This window comes from Acromyrmex echinatior, chromosome 13 (genome assembly GCF_024713525.1).
Source record: "Acromyrmex echinatior isolate Ae372 chromosome 13, ASM2471352v2, whole genome shotgun sequence".
Classification (NCBI taxonomy): domain Eukaryota; kingdom Metazoa; phylum Arthropoda; class Insecta; order Hymenoptera; family Formicidae; genus Acromyrmex; species Acromyrmex echinatior.
Genome location: NC_141864.1, coordinates 2,493,129 through 2,513,577, shown reverse-complemented (window position 1 = coordinate 2,513,577; position 20,449 = coordinate 2,493,129). Strand labels below are relative to the sequence as shown.

The window sequence follows — 20,449 nt, the reverse complement described above, 5'->3', positions numbered from 1 at the left end:
TACTTCCGGGGCTGCTGTTTACGAGCGCGCTAATAATACTCGGACGACCGGCGACAGCCGACTTGATACTATACGGTGGAATTATCGGCGAATTTACTCCGGAGGTATTTCCATATCGTCCAAAGATCTATCTGCCCTTGCAAATTTCGCAGCTTAAGCGACTGCCTTATCGCTTAAGCGACTTTCAGCTTTCTAATGCCCGTTTTTACCAATGCAGATTATTAGCGAATTCGGTTGGATGCACAAATGCGCACTAATGCATATTAAAGCCGTTGTACACTGATTTAATCTGTGTAAAAATAAAATGCAAATATTTCAAATTATAAAATACAGATTTTACTTAATAGCATAATAAAATGTATTGAGGATTTCATGATTTAATCCTTTTTTATATTTAAATTAAACACATATTTTTATCAATCCTGCGTAGGATGACTTCAATATGTAATAGCAATGCTTGGTGCAACCAAGTCGCTTTAACTAATCTTAGTTTAACTTACTCTTCATCTTTCTCTAATTCTTAGAACTAGAAAAAGATGAAAAGTTATACTGAAAGAGCAATTTTGCTGAAGAACTTATTTGGCTAGGTACAGATCTGAAAATAATTTTGCAAGAATTTGCATGATGAGCAATGCTGCAAAATATTTCGATATTTTAGCAACCAATATCTTATTTAATTGTTTTGATGCTCCGGCAAAACTGCTCTTTCAGTGTAATTGAATCAAAATTAAAATTAAATTATATACATCGGTAAAAACCGGTATAAGAAAGGCAGAGAGAATGGAACCAAAAATTCGGCGTCAATATTTTGAGATTTTATAATAATAACAATGAACCGGATTTGTTATATCGAATAAAAAAAAACAGATTGCAGTAAAAAATAAAGTTAAGTACAATAATAAGATAGGAAACAAGACCGTTTTGTTAAATAACATTAATTTTAAATCCGAAGCGCCACTACGGTCTGAGTGTTGAGATGTTGAACTAATATATATTTTCAAATAAATGAATTAATTTCAGAGATGATAATTACGTGTCGATATGGTTGTCGGCTTTCAACGCAATCCGAAATATTAATAATCCCCCCAAATTTCCCAAATTAATCTTAAAAGTATACAATAATCTGCGTATAAGATGCAAAAGGACACGATAGCTGTAGAAGATCGAGAACTTAATTGGCGACAACTGGAGCTCTTAAGAGGAAATGCTTTTATGAGAGAATCGTGCCTCACTTATCACGCCACTCACGTCTCTGCGACCGGAAGAACAGAGTCCGAGAGAGTCTAATATATACTCGCGGTACTTCTTTCTGCGATTTCTCCGTTACTTCGATAACGAAAAGACAAACATGGAAAGTCTACGGGGATTATTTGAGAAACGAGGATGGCGTAATAGATTGAAGTCATACTTATGACGAAACTCTCACGGATTGGCCAAATAAAGGCTATAAAATTCTATATCGATTTGCTTCGATCAAAAAAATTCTGCTCTAATTACAGAATTCTCTTAAACCGGTTTGTGACTACATGTTTACATGCAGGATGATTCATAACTATCTTAGGAGAGTAGTTCTTATATTTAATTCTGACATGAAAACCTGTTCGAGAAAATATTGCGAGAATATTTTAATTATCATTTAGTAAGAGATGTTTGTGGCAGGCATTCATTAAAAATTTAAATTCATTAAATTAAATTAAATTTATTTAAAATTAAATAAAAAACACAATCTTGATTATATTAAATTGTGTTTTTATACGTTAATGCACACACATGACGAAACTTTCACTTTTTATATTAAATCAAAATTATCTTTATGTTTCGCCGGTTTTATATAAAAAATTTTCATCTTAGATTTAAATAGAAGATAAATATTTCATATATATTATTTGAAAAAAGTTAGTACAACGTATACATTTTTAATATACAGACAATATTTCACTCGTTTCCAATGAGCATCAATTTAAAAATACTTTCACTATTTGCGAAAGTTTTGAGCCAGAAGATAAAAGTAAATTAAAACAAAGCTTTTGAGATAAAGACAGACAAATATCTGGCGAATTATATGATTCTTGAGAAAAAATGTTTAATTAACGTAGTAATAAAACTATCTTGGTACTTTATGTCACAAATTCTTGTAAAGTCACGAACTGGCAATCACTCGTAATCGTTCGGTGACAAGGGACTCGTCGCAGGATCACGTATCCTGCGATCGGGCTGTATCATTTAACGGATTCCACAAGAAAGAGCGAATGCGCTCTCGATAACCAACGAAACGCGATACTGCGACTGGGATCGCGCGAATTGTTCCTCCAAACTCGCGAATTGTTACGCTGCCAAGCAGCGCAAATATGCGTGTGTGCGTACGTGTATATACAGTGTAGCCGCGAGCTATCGTAGAAATTGAATCGCAGCTGCAGGTTCGCGATTTACAATTTCGCCGAGTCGACAGGCCCGTCTCCGCAATTCGACAACTCGGAACTTGGCGGGGCGCGAGGAAGGGCTGGATCGACGACTGCCCGGCGGCGCTACATTAATTGAACCCTTTATTTCCGAAATTGGATTTGATAAGCGCGAGCACGAATCTTAGGAATGAATCGCACGAATGTCCGGATTGCATTAATTCGTGATAATTTACAACGGCATATTATTTCTGGCGAAAGCCAGATGCGTGAGTCAGACAGCAAAAGCCTCAATATACCGAATCATCAATTTATTACGAAAATTAATATAAATATATAAATTAAAAAACATTTTGTATTTTTGTTAGAAACGGTGTCCGATTAGATAAACATGTCCCGAACGGTTCATTCAAATCCTTGTTAAAAAAATTTTGTGTTGAATTTTTAACATATCCGAGTTTTAATTTAACATAATATAATTGTATTATTTGAATATTTTGTGTTCAATTAAAATTTAACATTTCTCAGTGTTAAAATAACACAATTTATATATAGATAAGTAAATAAATAATATAAAAATAATGTAGTTTTAAAACATAAATTCTAAGAATAAATGAATTAAAATGTGTATGTTGATTTAATATATTATAAATGTTAATTTTATTGAAGAAATATAATCTGTACAACTAGTTACATATTTTATATGTAAAAAAGTACAGATATTTTGTCTTATTTTCTTTTTGAAATAGTAAATATTTGTTAAATCTATATATTGCATATGTTATTATAAATATCACAGAGGCATCGTCTAAATTAAAAATGTAAAAACAGGATCTTCATTTCAGTTAAATTTAACATTATAAATATGTTAATTTTTTACATATTTGTGTTGCTTTCTAATATATTCATCTTATGTTAAAATAATACAAAAATTTGAATGGACCGTTTGGGTGAAATGTGAAATAGGTTAAATTTAACACAAATATTACTGTGTATAAATATAAAATTATATGTAGACAGTTTCATAAATCAATGACTTCTTATTTTTTTTAAACAAAAAAAATTCGACTTATTTTTCAATATAATTTTTTTTTAAAAAGTTACAGACTTATTAAACTACCTACGTATATAAAATTACTTAAATATAACATATATTTGATATTAATGTATGTATATTTTATTTTCATTTGACCCTTTATTAAAGAATTATTTGAGCCTTAATTGTCAACTTTATATAAAATTCTCGAAAAATTGCAATAGAATATAGATGATTAATATTCGCAAAAGTATTTTCTGAGCCAAAATTAATCGCAAGTTTTCAGAGTATATATTATTCAAAATATAGTTGAGTATTTTCCAAGACACCTTATATACGAACGACTCGTTGAAACGTGTCCAATGATGACAACGACGATTAGCAGTTGCTCTTCCGCACCGGTGCATTTCCGCGCCAAGTCTATTAAATTCGAAAGTCTATTAATTTCGAAAGCGGATGTCAGATAAGAGCACAAAACAACGATAAACATCAAGGTGACAATTTTTCATTTCATGAGTCATTATCGCCGAGAAAATCCACGATTAGATAAAAGCACGGATATAATAAGTAGTAATGATTATCGATAATGAGGTGATGATTGGACGATTATAGAATTAATCAACAGATGAGTAATGCAGGCAGTAGTTAATTCGGCTATATATAAAAGCGATTCGTAAGAATTGCAATTAGTATCAAGCAAAGATTCAGCGATATTATTTTTTTTTACAACAATTACAACAAAATTTGACGTGTCTACAACGTGCGCAAACTAGTATAATATTTTGACAAAAATTTGATTGATGCAGTTGTCACGTCCTGGATTTTGAGGGGACGGTGGAGCGTCAAGGCTCTTGAATTTGATTTTACGTCAAAGAGAAGAATGGGGAAACTGTTGGGGGTTGACCGAGCGGAAACCAAGATTTATTAAATCACGAACGATTCCAATAACTGATTGTGAGTCTCGTAAACTTATTTCTTTTCATTTATGCGATCATACGCGAGCACGAATCACCGGATGTCCGATACGCGGAAAGATAGTGGTGCTACGTGAGGGAGGTATGAAAATTTGAGGCACCCTGCACCCTTTTCCTTTGTGGGGCAGTGGAAGGAAAGGAAGGGAAGGACGAGCGACGAGGCTCGGCTCGGGTTCGAGCAGTTCGAGTTTGCGGCGACCGAAGGAGGGATGCACTTGTGAGTGTCCACGAGTGCTAAGATTTATTAGATACAGGCGAGGCGGAATAAAATTGAGCACCAGGCGCACCGAGACTCGCATTTCCCTGTGCGAGATTTCCATTCTCGTGGCTTCACTACTTTTGGTTTTCATTTAAGTTGGTTAGATTTGATTTTTATTTATTAAGTTATAAAGACATCTAAATATGAATAAATTATACAAAGTCCTTTCAATAATGTAAAAAAATATATAAGAATGTTTGCAATGAAGTTCTGCGCAAATTACAGTATAAAAATATCTAATTTTGAGGAGAAAAGATATTCAGGTATCTATTAGGTATGCAATTTCAGACGAAAGAAATATAGATAAGATATTACTATCGATCTTCTATCCTGCTCGAATCGATTTCATCGAATATTCTGTAGATACGTCTTTATTTCAAGACACTGTCATTTTTAAATAAATATATATGTGCAGGAAAAGCAGAAATTTATATAACTTGATTAAAATTATATTGAAACATGAGCATTCAATCTACAAACACGCGAAATGCAAGTCAGGAAGAGCAAAGTCTATAATTGCAACTGGTTTGTACCTCGAGAAAAGGATTCATATGATCTTCCATGCGATTGAGATGATAAATTTGATAAGAGAACGTCGCGAGAGCACGCCCAGCTAGTGTTTCGTTTCGCGGAATAGGTGGGTAAATATGCACACGCGGCGCTCGCGTGAATCACGAAACCACAAAGAGCATCCCAGGGAAAACAATACGTTTAACGAGCGACGACTCCTCATCAGATCGTTAGCAAGGCGAATTTGATACGCAGTCGGCGTAACACAAAAGGGTTCTAAGTTGGCGCTCGTGTTACCGATCCGCGGTGCAAAGATAAAAGTTTACATATTAGATATTCAAATGGGGGAGGCGAGGGGGTGGCTTTTATAAATTACTTGTTTATTCCAAATAAATCCTGCAAATATCTTAATATGTTTAATAACAAGCTTATCTAATTCATCAAATATATATTTACCGGTTAATTATAAAGATTAAGATCTACATTTAGGATTTTCTGATCTAAAATGCAATGACTTGCAACGACTTATTTTAAATACGTTTTCATATTTACGTGGATCGTACGAATAACAAACTTGATCTGTCTAGTTCGTTTATTTCTACTTCTGCAGATTAAAGCCCAGGTTTTTAACCCCTTCAGATTCTGCGTACATTAAAATGTACGTCAAATTTGAAAATATCATCTGTTGAAATTATTTCATTTTATTGACATCATCTGAGATCTAATGTACATAATAATGTATATGTTGAAAAATAGATAAAAGTTTGTCCAAAAAAAATTGTTTAGTACGAATTATTTATTAAAGTGTTCATAAATTGAATTAAAAAAAAATTTCTTTGATATAATCCCAATTATAAGTTTGAAAGGGTTAATTCATTTAATTTCATTTTTCGGTTAACTTGTGGTTAAACTTATGGTTACCTAATGAAAATTGTAAAAATTTTTCTCGTTATAATTAATTACTAAACTGATGATTTTGTAAGTAACTTTTAAAGTTACTACTATAAAACCATGAGCTTAATAATTAATTAATCATAGCTAAAAAAATTTTTATACTATCATTAAGTTAAATGAAGCGAAATCTATAATAAATCACAAATTAATTAAAATTCATCTCGATTTGAGTATGTCTATTTTTTTCTAATTCTTAAAACTAGAAAAAGTATTATAAACAAATTCTATTTCACTTGCATCAATCATATTAGTGCACACTAAAGCTATACAAAAAATTAGCAAAGTTAATATAAAAGTATGTGAATATTTTAAACAATTTAAACAATTAAATATCTATTATTAATATTGTCACATTATTCAACAGAATATATATATATATATATATATATATATATATATATGTGTGTGTGTATTAATTAATTGTTGATTAAAAAGTTTATTATATTAGGTATGCCATTATATTTAGATAAATATTTTATATAAAAAGTAGTCTTTAATGTGTTCTAATCGAGTGTAATATAAATACTGAATTTACCATAAGTTAAACCAGAATTAAAGTTAAGTCAGCGGCACGTATTGATGTATTTTTCTCACTTATATTTTTCCTGTGAATTGCTTGCGTTTTAATAAATTAGAATTGCACTACACAAAATGCAGTTCTTATAGTAATTTATTGAAACGCAAGCAATTCAGCAGAAAAATATAGATCATGTGTCATAGGCTTTAATCTACATTGATAGAAATTGAATTGTTGGATTATCGAAATAATTATATAGAATACTCAAACAGATTTTAGTAAGGGAAACCGGGGTTGTCGTACGAAATTGATTGTCAAGATGCTTATAATTCAAACAGGACATAGCAGAAAAATTTCTTTTTTTTTTACTGTAGATTGATGATACAATATTAATTTGTTATGTAAAATGATTTACACCACAAGCATTGTATAAGAAAATGAAATTGATGAGTAAATTTTTCTTATCACTTATTTTGTTGTCAGATAAGTCTTTGGCATTGTTAATCGCGATATCCCTGTATTCATGGAAAATAACATGTCTTAGAAAATCTTTGCTACAATTAATTAATCATTATCTTGACAAAGTTTATAAATATAATCTCTTTTATTAAAAATGGCTATGTGGAGTAGATTGACCAAAATGAGACGAGGTTAGAGGTGACAATTTTAATATCTTTAGAGAACAAATTTTTAGAGAATATACTTACAAATATATCATATTTCATATAGATATATATGTTTTTTCATTTTTCATATAGAAACAGTACAAAAACAAATTAAAAATTTATTTTTACAATATGATGAATTCACGAGTAATATATTTTAACACCTAAAGAATGTAGGTATATTAACGTATATATATATTATAATATATAATATTTAAAAATCAGGCATCCACTTTTTTCTAAAAATCACTAATCAAAAACTAACAATCGGCCCCGATCTTCTCTATGTCATAATTTTTTGCAACATCATGTTTTCTTATATCCATAAATACTTTGATGGTATAATATTAGAACTAAATCAAGACGTTAGCGCGTAGGAAAGTGTCGTTAGACGAAATTCTAGCGCAAAAGACATCGACTACGATTTGGGGGAGGGAGGCGGTAATGCTCGGAGACACCGTGTATATGTATATAGGCAACGGTATTGCTGCGGAGCGGCGGCCGGTCGAGAAAGAGCTGTCAAGCGCACGCCGGCCGCGCCGATCGACCTCGTGCATAGGACGAGAAAACGTACGTGACGCGCGGACGTCGCCTCCCGGGCGGCGCCGGCGCCGGCGTCGGCGTTGGCGTCGGCGTCAGCGTCAGCGTCGGCGTCGGCGTCAGCATCGGCGTCGACGTCGGAGTCGACGGCACGCGGCCGCGGCCGCGGCCGCTCGCGAGAGGCGCGCATGAATGAAACGAGCGAGCGACTCTTTCTAAAGAAGAGTACATAGGGGTCAATCAGGGTAATCTCGCAACGGCCAATGACAAAATTAATAATCGTCATTCTCTCGGACGACAGAATTGACAGTTGTGCTTAAGCGATCTTATCATGCCCGTTCAACGAATTTTCATCATTCGATAATTTCATAAATCACTATCGGCTTACATCTATTAACCATTCTGTCAATGCGTAATTTTTCATCTTTTCTCTGTAGTGTTTTTCGCAAGATTTCCACTAAAAATATATAAAAGTGAAAATAAAATTAAGTCTGTGCAAAACTGTTCTTTGTTGTCAAAATACGAAAAAAAAACGGTTAAGGTATCTAAAAGTTTAATTAAATATAGAGCTGGAAATAATTTCGTTGGACTATCTCAAATAATCTAAAAATAATTATACAAAAAGTTTAAACTTTTAGATTGTTAGAATGTCAAAATGTTTTGCATTGTTCATGTTGAATTTCCTACATAATTATTTTAATCAGAATTGTCACAAATTTCTCATTTTAAAATTTCATAACTTTTCCTTAATTTTTCTAAACAAAATTTCATAATTTTACCTGATTTTCAATAACATTAAAAATGTTTTATATTTTTGTCTTGATCTAAAAACCGTAAAATATTTTGTTGAGAGATCAATTTAACATATAGTAATGTAAATTACTATTAATGTTGCTAAAACTGCTTACATTTTTAATTGTTAAGTTGATAATATTCCAAAACTGTGCAGATATAATGTACGTATATTAAACTTCTTTAAAGCTAAAATTTTTTTTTTTTCGAAAATTTTGCAAAATTTTCTGACTTTTCCCCGATTTCCCTAACAATTCCCTAATTTCACTAATTTTTAGTTTTGTGGCAACAAAATTATTTTCAGCTTTGTATCTACCTGAAATTTTTAAATATTTTAGTATAATCATCTTTTTCGTGAAAAGGAGTTTTCAAGGCATATAACGAAATCTGCACAAAAATATAAATTGTTTACTATTTATGAATTTATGTGAAAAAGAATTAAAAAAGAGTTAAAAGATGTTTTCCTAAATTCTGATTAAGAGAGAGAGAGAGAAAGAGAGAGAGAGAATTAATCATGCAACTTGCTAAAAGAATTCTATCAACACCATGCAACATTTTTTAAATATATCCATTATCTATTATCTATTATTATATTTAAAAAAACATTTAAAAAAGACTTTTTAAAAAAAAATCAATGTGATAATCGAAAATTGACTATATGGAGCAATAGAAAATTTGATTAATAAATATGATACGGAGATAAATTATGCTACGTATTTCACACAGAGAAAGATAAAATCCTTAGTATATATAGTGATTTCACCGAATTTGATAAAACTCTTGATCAGGCGCAGATTGTTATAACGATAATGGTAACGCTAATGCCAGATTTACACGAAGCCAGTGAAAGGAGAGGCAAGTCAAGTAGTCACGTTATTCAGCCACTTGTTCCATAATCATCTCTGACTACCTTTGCCACCTGGCTTTCCTCCCTATTGACTTTGAATGCGAAACCAGTATTCTAACTAACAAAAAGAGGACACACGGACTCTTCACTAGTGATTTTGATCTTCTCCAGTATCAGAATGATGAATCCACATAGAAAATAAAATATATCGTGTTTGAGTGTTTTGTTGAATAGGTATTAGGTAAATAGTGCTTTTTATATAGTAGAAAGAATGGGTATATATAGTACACGTATATAATACTTGTTAATATATGAAAGGAACCCATACTAACTTTACATAAAAAATTGAATCCTGATGAAATGAATTAATTTTCACATAAATGTAGCTTATAATATGGCGAACAAAAGATCAACAATCGCTTAATAATAGATAGTTTTTAAGCTATGGTGTATTTAAAGATGTTCTGTGCATGAGTACAAGTTTTACATCTTTGATACATCATAGCTCAAAAACTATCCTTTATTAAACTTTGTGTCAATGATACCTTTTGTTCGCCATATCACAAGTTACATTATACCTACATGAAAATTAATTCATTTTATTGGGATTCTATATAATTGGTGCGAGATTCTTTCATCCATTAACACTAGAACTGCGGCTGTATTATTTTTTACATCCGATAATTCTATTTTTTCCAGTTAATTTTCGTTAACAAATAGTTACTATATAATATAAATAGACTTTGAAATTACAATACTTTAATATCAATAACAGTATATTAATTCCAAAAATCATGATAGAGTAATATGATAGGAATAAGTGACTCATAGTGGTTTTGAGAAAGGTCCAAATCGTCAGTGCTAGTGTTAAAAAATAATACTTACAAGGTTTATTCATCAAAACATATTCGGACATAATTTGTTTTCGCTGTAGGAAGATGTTATCATGCTGGAGGAGACCAAAATCTGTCCTCTGTAGAATCCACTGTGGACTTATTCTTGTAAGTTAAGTTACTGTAATACAATACTCACCGAAATCAAGTGTTTCGAAATGGCGGTGTCGAAACGAAGAAATCTCCATACAAAGAAAAGAAAGGAGGCTATTTGCCTCGATCAAAATAACAGTGAGTCGGCAACTCTTGTTACTCGCTACACTAATCTCCCTACCGGGTTCATACAGCGTTATAGTCCTTCATTAATTTCTTTCAGGGAGGAAAAGCGAGCGAGCGAGCGAGCGACTTACCACTCGGCTCGATCTGCTTTTACCGGCGTTCATATATTCCTGACTAATGCCGGGTTTATGCTGCGAATAGTGGGGAGGCAAGTCGAGTGGCAAATTACTCGCTTACCTTCCCCGGCGAACGACACGACGACGGTACAGAAGTTTAAGCCGAGTAACCTGCAATCACTCCCGTGCGTCTCAACGCCGGGTTTACAATTTTCGCTATTTTTGGAGTAACCTGCTGCACGCGATCCGTCCCCGTTTACCTCGATGAAAAAAGAAAAATGATAGGGATGAGAGCGAGTGATTTTTATAGCATTCGAACCGTTTTATCGGCTCCGATGCCACCTTATTGTGAAGAAACGACGAAACTCACCGAGTAGGAGCAGCTTGAGTTCTCGCCTGGCATCCCGCTTGTCTCTCCGCAATTGCCGTTCGATTTCCTGGTTGATGCGTTTCTGTTCCTTCGCCTCTTCCGACAGGCAGCACGCCATGGCTCAGAACAGCGGAATCCTCCTTTGACGGAGGAGGTGATGACAGCGAAGAAGGAGGAAGAGGAGAAGGAGGAAGAGGAGGAGGAGGATGAGGAGGAGAAGGAAAAGGAGATGACAAGGGGGCAGGAATATAGGGGAAGTCGTGGACGAACGTGAAGGAAGGGAGAGTGGAGGATGAGGGTGTATGAGCGATTCGCAGTGACAGCGAGCGCTGCTCGCCGACCGGCGGTGACCTTCGTTGCGGCTGCTGCTCCTCTCTTTCTCTCTTTCTCTCTTTTACGCACGCGGCGCTCCCAATGTACGTGTTAAGATTCAAGTCGGCGATCGTTCCTCAGCGGGAAAACCAGGTTATCTCGCCACCGCGGCGACGGTGGCGAACGAGCGACGACGACGACGATGACGCCTCGTCGCCGTCCTCGTGGTCCCCGTCTCTTCCTTCTCTCTTCCTCTCTCTCTTTCTCTCTCCGTCTCTCTCGTCCCGGTCGTGCCTCTCTCACTCCAGGCTGCCTCCCACTACCGTTGTTACTACTACTATTACTACGGATACCACCGGCGACGGTACCGGTATCACTACTACTACTACTACCACCACCGGCGGCGGCGGCGACGACGACGACGACGGTCACGTCGACGGTAGCGGCGACGACGACGACGATGACGGTGGTGTTTCACTCACTCGCGGCAACTCACCACCACCACTGCCACCACCACCACCACCACCACCACCACCACTACCACCACTGGCACTTGCACCGGCACGACGGTCACCACGACGACGGCGACGACGGCGACGGCGACGGCGACGGCAGCGTATACGACGACGACGGGGGAACGTCCCCAGCGGCGCACCCGTGTTTTCCCCTCAACGACGGCGGCGTCTACGCAGCGCCGCTGCTCCTGGCGGGGCTCGACGACGCCAGCGACGCATCAACGCGCGTCTACGCGCACGCACACGAGCCCTCGCGCCGCCTCTGTCGTTCTCCGACTACTCCGTCTGCTGTCTGCTGTCTGCTTCGCACGGTTGCTCAATGCTTCTTTCTCTGCTCTTTCGTCTTCTTCCTCTTCTTCTTCTTCTTCTTCTTCTTTTTCTTCCCTCACCTTCTTTCTCACGGTCTTCCTCTCACCCGTTACGGCCTCGTATCTCTCTCACGCGCACGCACGTTTCGCCCAGAGTGCGAACTGCGAGTTCGTCGAGGCGCACTACGCGAATCTTCCCGCGTGTGTGTGTGTGTGTGTGTGTGTGTGTGTGTTGGTGTGGTGTGTGTGTGTGTGCGCGCGCGTGTACGGATGTGTGGCGCGTGCGTGTGTGTGCACGTTATGTATTATATATATATATGTATATATATATATTTCTCTATATAATATATACTTCTCTCTGCGCGCTCTCCTCTCCTTCTCTCTATTGCTCACGCACGTACGCAAGTAACACACATGTACCCACCGGAGCGCACACGTTTCGCCTTTCCCGACGGGCACGACGTTGATGTAACCTCGACGGATGTTTCCTCGCAGAGGGCGAGGTCCGTCTCTGTCCCTTTCTCACTCGCTCCTTCCTTCCTTCCGTCTCTTTCTCTCTCTCTCTCTCTCTCTCTCCGCGCACTTCTTCACTCCCTCTTTGCACTTCCTCTCTCTCTCTCTCTCTCTTTGGTTATTATCCGTGTCGCTGTTCTTATCCCGGCGCGCGGATGAAACACTCGGCGCACTTAACGGAAGCACCCGGTGACACGACCCGGATGACCGAAGTCCTGGATTGTCCTGGATGGTCGGCGCGCGTTCACCCGCGTAGTACTAGACGCACGGCGCGGCCAGAGAGAGCTCTCGAGAGAGCGGCGCAGCGACGACGTTCGGCGATCGGCTCCCCGGCTCGGCTCGCGCGGTGTTGGGTGTGGTAACCCACCGGCGCTCCGTTCCGTCTCCCTCCTCCCTCCCTCCCACCCTCTCTCACTCACTCACTTTTCTCTCTCTCTCTCTCGCTCACTCGTTCGCTCCCTCTGTCTCACTCGCACGGCTCCGCTTTTCCCTCTATCACGCTCTCTCCGTGGTACACACGAAAAGCTGTCGCTGCTGTTGCTGCTGCTGCTGCTGCTGCTGCTGCTGCTGCTGATGGTGGTACTGCGGTTGCTGCTCCGACGCACCGAATGACACGGGAACACGATACGAGGATTATCACGAGATGAGCGCGGCATACGACGACGCGCGTGGTCACGTTAACGACGACAGCGACGGCGACGACGACGACGACGGTGACGACGTGTCGAGTCGCCGTGCGAGAGAGAGAGAGAGAAAGAGCGAGAGAGAGAAGTTTCCTCCAGCGATACTTGGTGGTCTCTATCTTCTCCCTCTTTTACCTATCTATCACTCTTTCTCTGTCTATATTACTGCTGCTGCTGCTGCTGCTGCTGTTGGTGGCGGCGGCGGCGGCGGCTGCTGCTGCTGCTGCTGCTGCTGCTGCTGCTGCTGCTGCTGCTGCACGAGCGCCCACACCTTTCGAGCGGAGCAACTCCTTGCGACACGCACCGCGCCCGTCCGGCGCGCAGCTTTTATGAAGCGCGAGCCGTGAATCTTGTTAGACCAAACCAGATTGGTGAAGCCCCGCGACACGGCACCTGCGGCCAGCTCCTCCGTTTCACTCGTGGCTGAGCTGCCTGCGTATCACCAGCACCGTAGGGCGCGGGGGGCGCGCACGTGTCCGCTAACGAGATTAAAATCGCCGACAATCGCCGAGTAGGAGGAGGTGCGGCCGCCACCCGCCGGGGAGGAGACACGGAGAACGTAACGGCGCGGCGCTGCCTGTCTTACCGATCATCGCGCTCCCTGCTTTACCGATCGACCGTCGTCGATGCGGTGAAAATACGGTCCTATAATTTTATAGCCTCCTAAAAAGAGAACTCTTCGATCTAACACGAATTAATAAAATATGTCATCTTAAAATATTTGAATTTTTTTAATAACACTTTCTCGTGTTTCCGTAAGAATTTAAAAAATCTTGAATTTCTCAATTTTTTGCTTTGTAGTAATATTTCTACTTTTTATCTTGATTTAATCCTTTTGTTTTTATCTTTTATTTAAATTGTTTTTTTTTCTCCGTAGTGACGTTTTCTGCTGTTTCCTTTCCGTTCGATGCAAATCGAAATCTTCGAATTGAATTCTTCTTATCCACCGTAGGATTCGTAGGTCCATCTCATTGGTTGATGCTCTTCACTTATTCAATTATTTTTATATTAAGAAGCCGCAATGCTGAAATGCGCTTCGAAGTTTTATTAACAAATTTGTCAATTTAATATTTGAACTGAATAGGTACCGTTCTGTTAAAAAATGCGCAAAGAAATCTAAATTAACATTTACCGTAGCGTAACATTGATTCCCTATATTTCATCACCTGCGTTGTTTTTCCATGCAGGAATCAGTAAAAACGCATGACACAAAACTGTTACTGTTGTTTGATGAGAAGATTAAGTTTAGCATGTGAGGCTTCACGAAGCCCATATCGACAGATTTCTAGAATATAATATATATATGAACTCTTATAATAAATTCTACATAAAAAGTATAGGCTTGAGGCATGTCGCGCTTGCAATCATTTCTTATTTCAATTTCACTGATTAATTTTATTTTATTTTTGCTCGTGAAAAGCTGCGGTTTTTTTTGCTAGATATATGATATAAATTTTGCAAAAATAAAAATAATAAAAAAAATTTGTGGTACTCGAGATACGATACGATAATTTCATCAACTTTTCAAGTAAATATTTAAAAAAATTAGAAAATACGAGATAGAAAGAAATGATCAGTTACGCGCCCATTATAATGAATCTTTATTTCCATTGTAGACAATTTTTTATCTTATTTATCTATTTTTATTTTCCTAACTGCGTTATATATCAATATATAAAATATTAATCTTTAAATGACACACATGGATCATTCATGTTCACATACATATCTTTATTTCAAATCTTTCAAGCTTTAAAATCCTTTTTAGTGTAAATAATATAAATGATTTTTTTTCCCTTTAAGTGAGAAACAGCCAAATTTATCTTCCAACACTGAAGGAAAAATTGTTAACGGACACGTATAACCCATATATGCTATTAAACATTATTTTTGATAAAATAAAAATTTTCTTTTCGCTAAATTTTTGCTTATTATGCATATTGATAAATATTTGTCAATTTGAATATCATAAGAGATTTGTTCCTCTATCTATAAATAATGAGATTAATGTAAAAAAATATTTTTTTAAATTTTACTATTGACTTTTATTGTTTCATTGTTTATCTTTTTTATATATTTTTATACTTTGATAGTAATAGAGTAAAAATCAAATTTTCTGAGTTTCCTTAACATTTTAATTATCAAACAGATGTGGAGTATTTATCTATCTTTGTCAAGTCCTCTGCATTTACTCAAGAAAAGTATATTTTTATATTTTGGATAAGAAGAAAAATTATTGTTTATTACTCTTTCTAATATATACGCATATATTTAAGCATCTTGCCAAATGTACTTAAGATAGTAAAGTCAGTAATACATTGATACTTTTAATTTTTTCTTTCTCTTTGTTGATTTTTTTTGTCTCATAAATGCAAAATAAATAGCATACTTGTATTTGTATATCATAAAAAAAATTTAGTGCATAATTAGCGAAAGGGATTTTTTTGTCATATCCGTTCTTAATGTTTAAATGCATTATCTTGCATCATTCACTCCACTCGATAAATATTTTGATAAAGTATAATCACATAATTATTATTGCACGTAGTATAATATAAATTTCGAGTTTGAAAGGATTAATTAAAATTTATTCAAGTATCTCTTTAGGATTGCAAATTTGTACAGACTTTCTTTTTCTATCTCCTTTTGTTTGTTAAAAATATTACAGTATTTTTTTTCAGGAAGAAATTTAAGAAACCAAGAAAACTTATTAATAATTTCTGCAAAGTCTAATAATTTCGTAACATTAAATCTATCCTCGAAACAAGTGACCTCTTTCACAGAAAGGCACTTGAACTGTCCTGTATCTTGCACAATAGACCAGCATGATAAAATAAAGACACACAATTCTTTCAAAGCTGATATTTTCTCTTAATGCTAACTTGTAAGTATGTACGTATGTATATATATATATATATTATTACAACACTATTTATTACACAAGATGCGGATACAAGATGTTTCGGCAGATCTAACGAGTATTGATCGAGTTTACAAAAGTTTCAGGGTTGAATTGTTACGTATTCGTTTTCTATCTTGATAACATGAATAGATACGGGAGCGATAATAATTATAGCAATATATATAATAATAACAGTAGTAATAAAATATTATAATAATAAACGCTCTCTTGTCGCTACCCGATTTTCTACATACATGTACATAAAAGATTTGCGGAGAAATGAAATTGCGAATAAAATCTGCGCAAAATAATTCATGAATAGATTTTACTGGAGAAAAATTCGCGATACTCCAAAAAGCGGAGAAACAAGAAAAGAACTATCAATCATAAATACACAAAAGCTATACTCTCATCTCATTTATACATCGTAATATTTATTTCTCTCACGTATAACCTTTTCGATATCTATTGTTACGTTGAAAAATTTGGCATGCGAATCGTGGCGAGATTTTTAATGGGAGCTATCACTAGACTCTCGAACTGTACGCGAGTAAATAGTATAGAATCTTACCTTACGAATGCAGACAGGTAGTTGGACCTTAAAAATTTTATGATCCCCCTTCCCATTCAATGGCAGAAGGGGGTTATTGAAGTGGCGCGCACGTTTTAAACTTGAAGATGTACGTCTCTTAATAATAATTTTCCAGTGGCCACAAAGTTATCTCGTAAAATACTCTTAAATCGTATATATAGATCTATGTACACAATTTCATAAAATAATATTAATTTAATATATAGATTTCGTTTTATATTATATAATATTGCATATCGTTGTATATATCGCATGTATGTGTGTGTTTTTTATTGTGTATACGTGTTACAATATATTATTTAATCGCTTAAATATGTCGTTTGATTATTATTCATGATGTGTATCGTACGTTTGATATGAGAGGGTCAATCCCATATTTTTTTGACGAATAAGAGTGAATGTTGGCACAGACAGTGGCTGGGTTAAGGCACTTTGGGGTGATTGATTCTCTCCGCAGTACCCTCCAGCATAACTATCTTATCGAATTCTCCCCGCTCCCTCTCCGTATTCCTCCTGCAACCTTGTTCGCCTGCTTTTTTCTTTTCCGTTTGCTTTTACTTATATACGCCGTACGTAATATTATTCTCGCATGACCGCGCGGCTCTTTATCTCCCACTTAATTACGCGATTCTTTAACTACTTTAAAGTAAAATACGCTGTCTCTGATGAGCATTGGAGTGTAAATGGCGAATCGAGCACAGCTTTCACAGCGGTTTCGTGAAGTTTCCCGGGAACATACCCTTTTCATTGGTTCCTTCTTTGATACCCATTAACCAGCCTTCTTCCTGTAATGAACAAGAAATATCGTAAGCAAAAACGGACACGTTAATGAATACGTTTAGATTTTCTAGACATGTCGAGACTTATTTATTCCAAGAATTACGAACCTGTTCTTCAGGATCGTCGTATTCCACCACGCGAATAATCTCGCCAACGTCGAACGATAATTCGTCCACATCCTCACGACTGTACTTGTAAGTGGCTTTAACCCTGTATAAAACGCCTGGCGGCAGATTGTCTGTTGTCGCCCCTATAGAGAAATTAGCAGCATTTTCATATTCCGCCTCTAGAATGATTGAGTCCGCCCCGTTAGTCATGGACCTGCCTGTGATTTTGTTCGCATGGAGACTTTGAGATATATATATATATATGTATATATCAATTGTGTGCAAAGTTTCGTTTCATTCTTTTAACGCTCGTATCACATTAGCGATAATTGAAAATTGCATCTGCGTTCGCGTTTGCATCTCTTGACCAATCAAAAAGGAAGTGCCTGCCAGTGGCAACTTCTTTCTGATTAGTTAAAAGATACAATCACCAATCACTAACGCGATATGGGTATAACTGCATAATTAACGTTTAATTTCACATCTAGGTCAAATTAACTACGATCTTGATTCGGCAAGACCATGCACATAGGGGCAAGCAGCGTACTATTGTTGTATTAACAATTATCCGATATTGCAAATTTATTAATATTTGATTCATTGTTACGTTACATATATGCGCAAATTTACTTTGAAATTCGAAACAATTTATTGAGCTCAACTTTATAAAATGAATCAATCAACAATTAAAATATCGTTTATTTGTTTTTGCAAAATACAGTTCAATTATTTTACTCCATATTTACTAACTTCGGTAACAAGAATCTTTGTTATCGAATTATGCAAATATTTATAATATTGCAAACGAATGACGCTAAAAACACTATTTTTAAATTATTAAAGATAAAAATTCGACAATGAAATGATTACTCAAGATTATTTCAGTTGAATTCGCTAAGATCAAATAACGTTAGCAAAAAGGCACATTAAAAAACACGGCAAAGTTTAAAAATTCGCGAACGGCTTACCAACTGGTATATCATACAGTTCCTCGACTCGTTTAGAAGGCGCGACTGCATTCTGCGGCGAAGCATCCTGATTATTGAGAGAGTTATCATTGCTATTAGCGTTGCTATTAGCGTTGCTATTAGCGTTGCTATTAGCGTTGCTGTTAGCGTTGCCGTTTATCTGGGTGGTCGGCGACGTGTCTCTGGCAACGGGCACGGTATCATCTAAAGCTGAAACACGCGAGAGAAAGCACACTCAAAACTGAATGCCGAGCCACAACACGGCCTTGTGAAGCTCAAAGCCTTTTGGAAAATGTTTCGCGTTTTGTTCTACGTGTAGCGAGGACGTTACAGGCATACAAGTGTTAGTGTAACATATATATATATATATATATATATATATATATATATGTGTGTGTGATTATATATAAAATTAATATACACGCGCACAAATTCAACTTGAACAAAGATACAGCAAAATAATTACCTCCTGAGATATTGTTCTGCGCTGGCTGCGTGTTAATTATTAGGCTGAAACAAATCAGTATTATTAATATTATATAACTGCTACATATATCTTTCGGTTTTACGTTTTGTATTAATTATTATCGTATCATATTTTATGTAACAACCGCTTTAATATTATGTTTTGTATAATTGCAGCTTTGCCAAATAACGTTTTCCTTTTATAATTACTACTTTTATTTCTTCGCATTAATTTCGATTTTTGCAGACTAGATCTACTTACGATGAGTTCGCGTTGGGTGACTTCGGTGATTGCGGTTCCGTATTCTTCTTCAACGTGTAAGATCCTCGCTGACTTTCGTTAGCCAATTTATCAACGATTGCTTCTAATTCAGAATATACCTAGGAATATGAATGAAAAAAGACATAACAATTATACCATAAAATTCTGTAAATTAAAAAATTTTTACATTTCAATAAAGAAACCGAATTAAATTCACATTAAAGTCTGTCAGAAATTAATAAATAAAATTCTGTATTATTAAATCTTGAAAAAGTTTAAGAAAAAATTTTTAAAAGAACCCATTCTTATTATTATCGATCCTTATTATTCTACTTTAGATACCTTGGCACTTTCAGTATGAAACACTTGCTCTGCGGCGAAGAGTGTCTGCAAATTTGTGACGAGGAAAAGAACGCGCGAGTCATACAATGCTGGCAGTTCGTCGTGCAGCTCGGAATTTAGTTGTTCGTATGTACGTTTTGCTTCTTCTAATAGCTCCTTCCCCCGGGATACTTTGAGTTCATCTCTCTTCTTTGGATTACCCTGCAACGACTGGAAGTTGTGTCTCTGACTGTCGTAATCTACCAATTTGCGTCCGCGTTTGTCGACCTTTTTCTGGAAGATGAATGAAATCCTTGAACTGTAATATCTTCATGTATCTCATTATCAATTTCCTAAACTACAACCATTATCTGATCCTGTTGTAGAGATCAAAATTCTCAATTCATTTTCAATCTTTATTATTATCAATTTTACTATACAATTTTTTGTAAATTATTATTGTGTTTATAAAATCAAGTAACAAATTATTATTTATTAATTTTTATAAAATAAAGATTTATTAATTTATACTACTCTAATTGTGATTTCAATAGAGTTTTATTTTTAAAACAAATAATGATAAAAAAGTATTAATAAAGAAATTGTGTGGTGCAACCATCGAGGATTGCA

The 20,449-nt window shown here is 35.9% G+C and overlaps 2 protein-coding genes across 18 annotated transcripts in view; both read right to left on the bottom strand.

The window, feature by feature from the left end:
• Galphaq (G protein alpha q subunit) overlaps positions 1-12,094 on the bottom strand; it is a 44,446-nt gene extending 32,352 nt beyond the window's left edge. For all 13 annotated transcript variants that reach the window (XR_015547066.1, XR_015547062.1, XR_015547063.1 and 10 more), the window contains exon 1: positions 11,092-12,094. Coding sequence is in view for 5 of the 13 variants with exons in the window: in XM_087412281.1 (XP_087268407.1) it covers positions 11,092-11,209 (118 nt within the window). In the remaining 8 variants the exon portion in view is untranslated. The remainder of the gene's footprint in view (positions 1-11,091) is intronic.
• Positions 12,095-16,337: 4,243 nt separating this feature from the next.
• Amph (amphiphysin) overlaps positions 16,338-20,449 on the bottom strand; it is a 51,898-nt gene continuing 47,786 nt past the window's right edge. Inside the window, exons 4-9 of one of the 5 annotated variants that reach the window (XM_087412269.1) lie at positions 19,841-20,113; positions 19,499-19,617; positions 19,238-19,281; positions 18,772-18,981; positions 17,804-18,021; positions 16,338-17,701 (exon numbers count right to left, since the gene is read on the bottom strand). In XM_087412269.1, coding sequence (XP_087268395.1) covers positions 17,621-17,701; positions 17,804-18,021; positions 18,772-18,981; positions 19,238-19,281; positions 19,499-19,617; positions 19,841-20,113 — 945 coding nt within the window. In that variant the 3' untranslated portion in view covers positions 16,338-17,620. The remainder of the gene's footprint in view (positions 17,702-17,803; positions 18,022-18,771; positions 18,982-19,237; positions 19,282-19,498; positions 19,618-19,840; positions 20,114-20,449) is intronic. The other 4 variants (XM_087412270.1, XM_011068698.2, XM_087412271.1 and 1 more) reach the window with 4 other exon arrangements.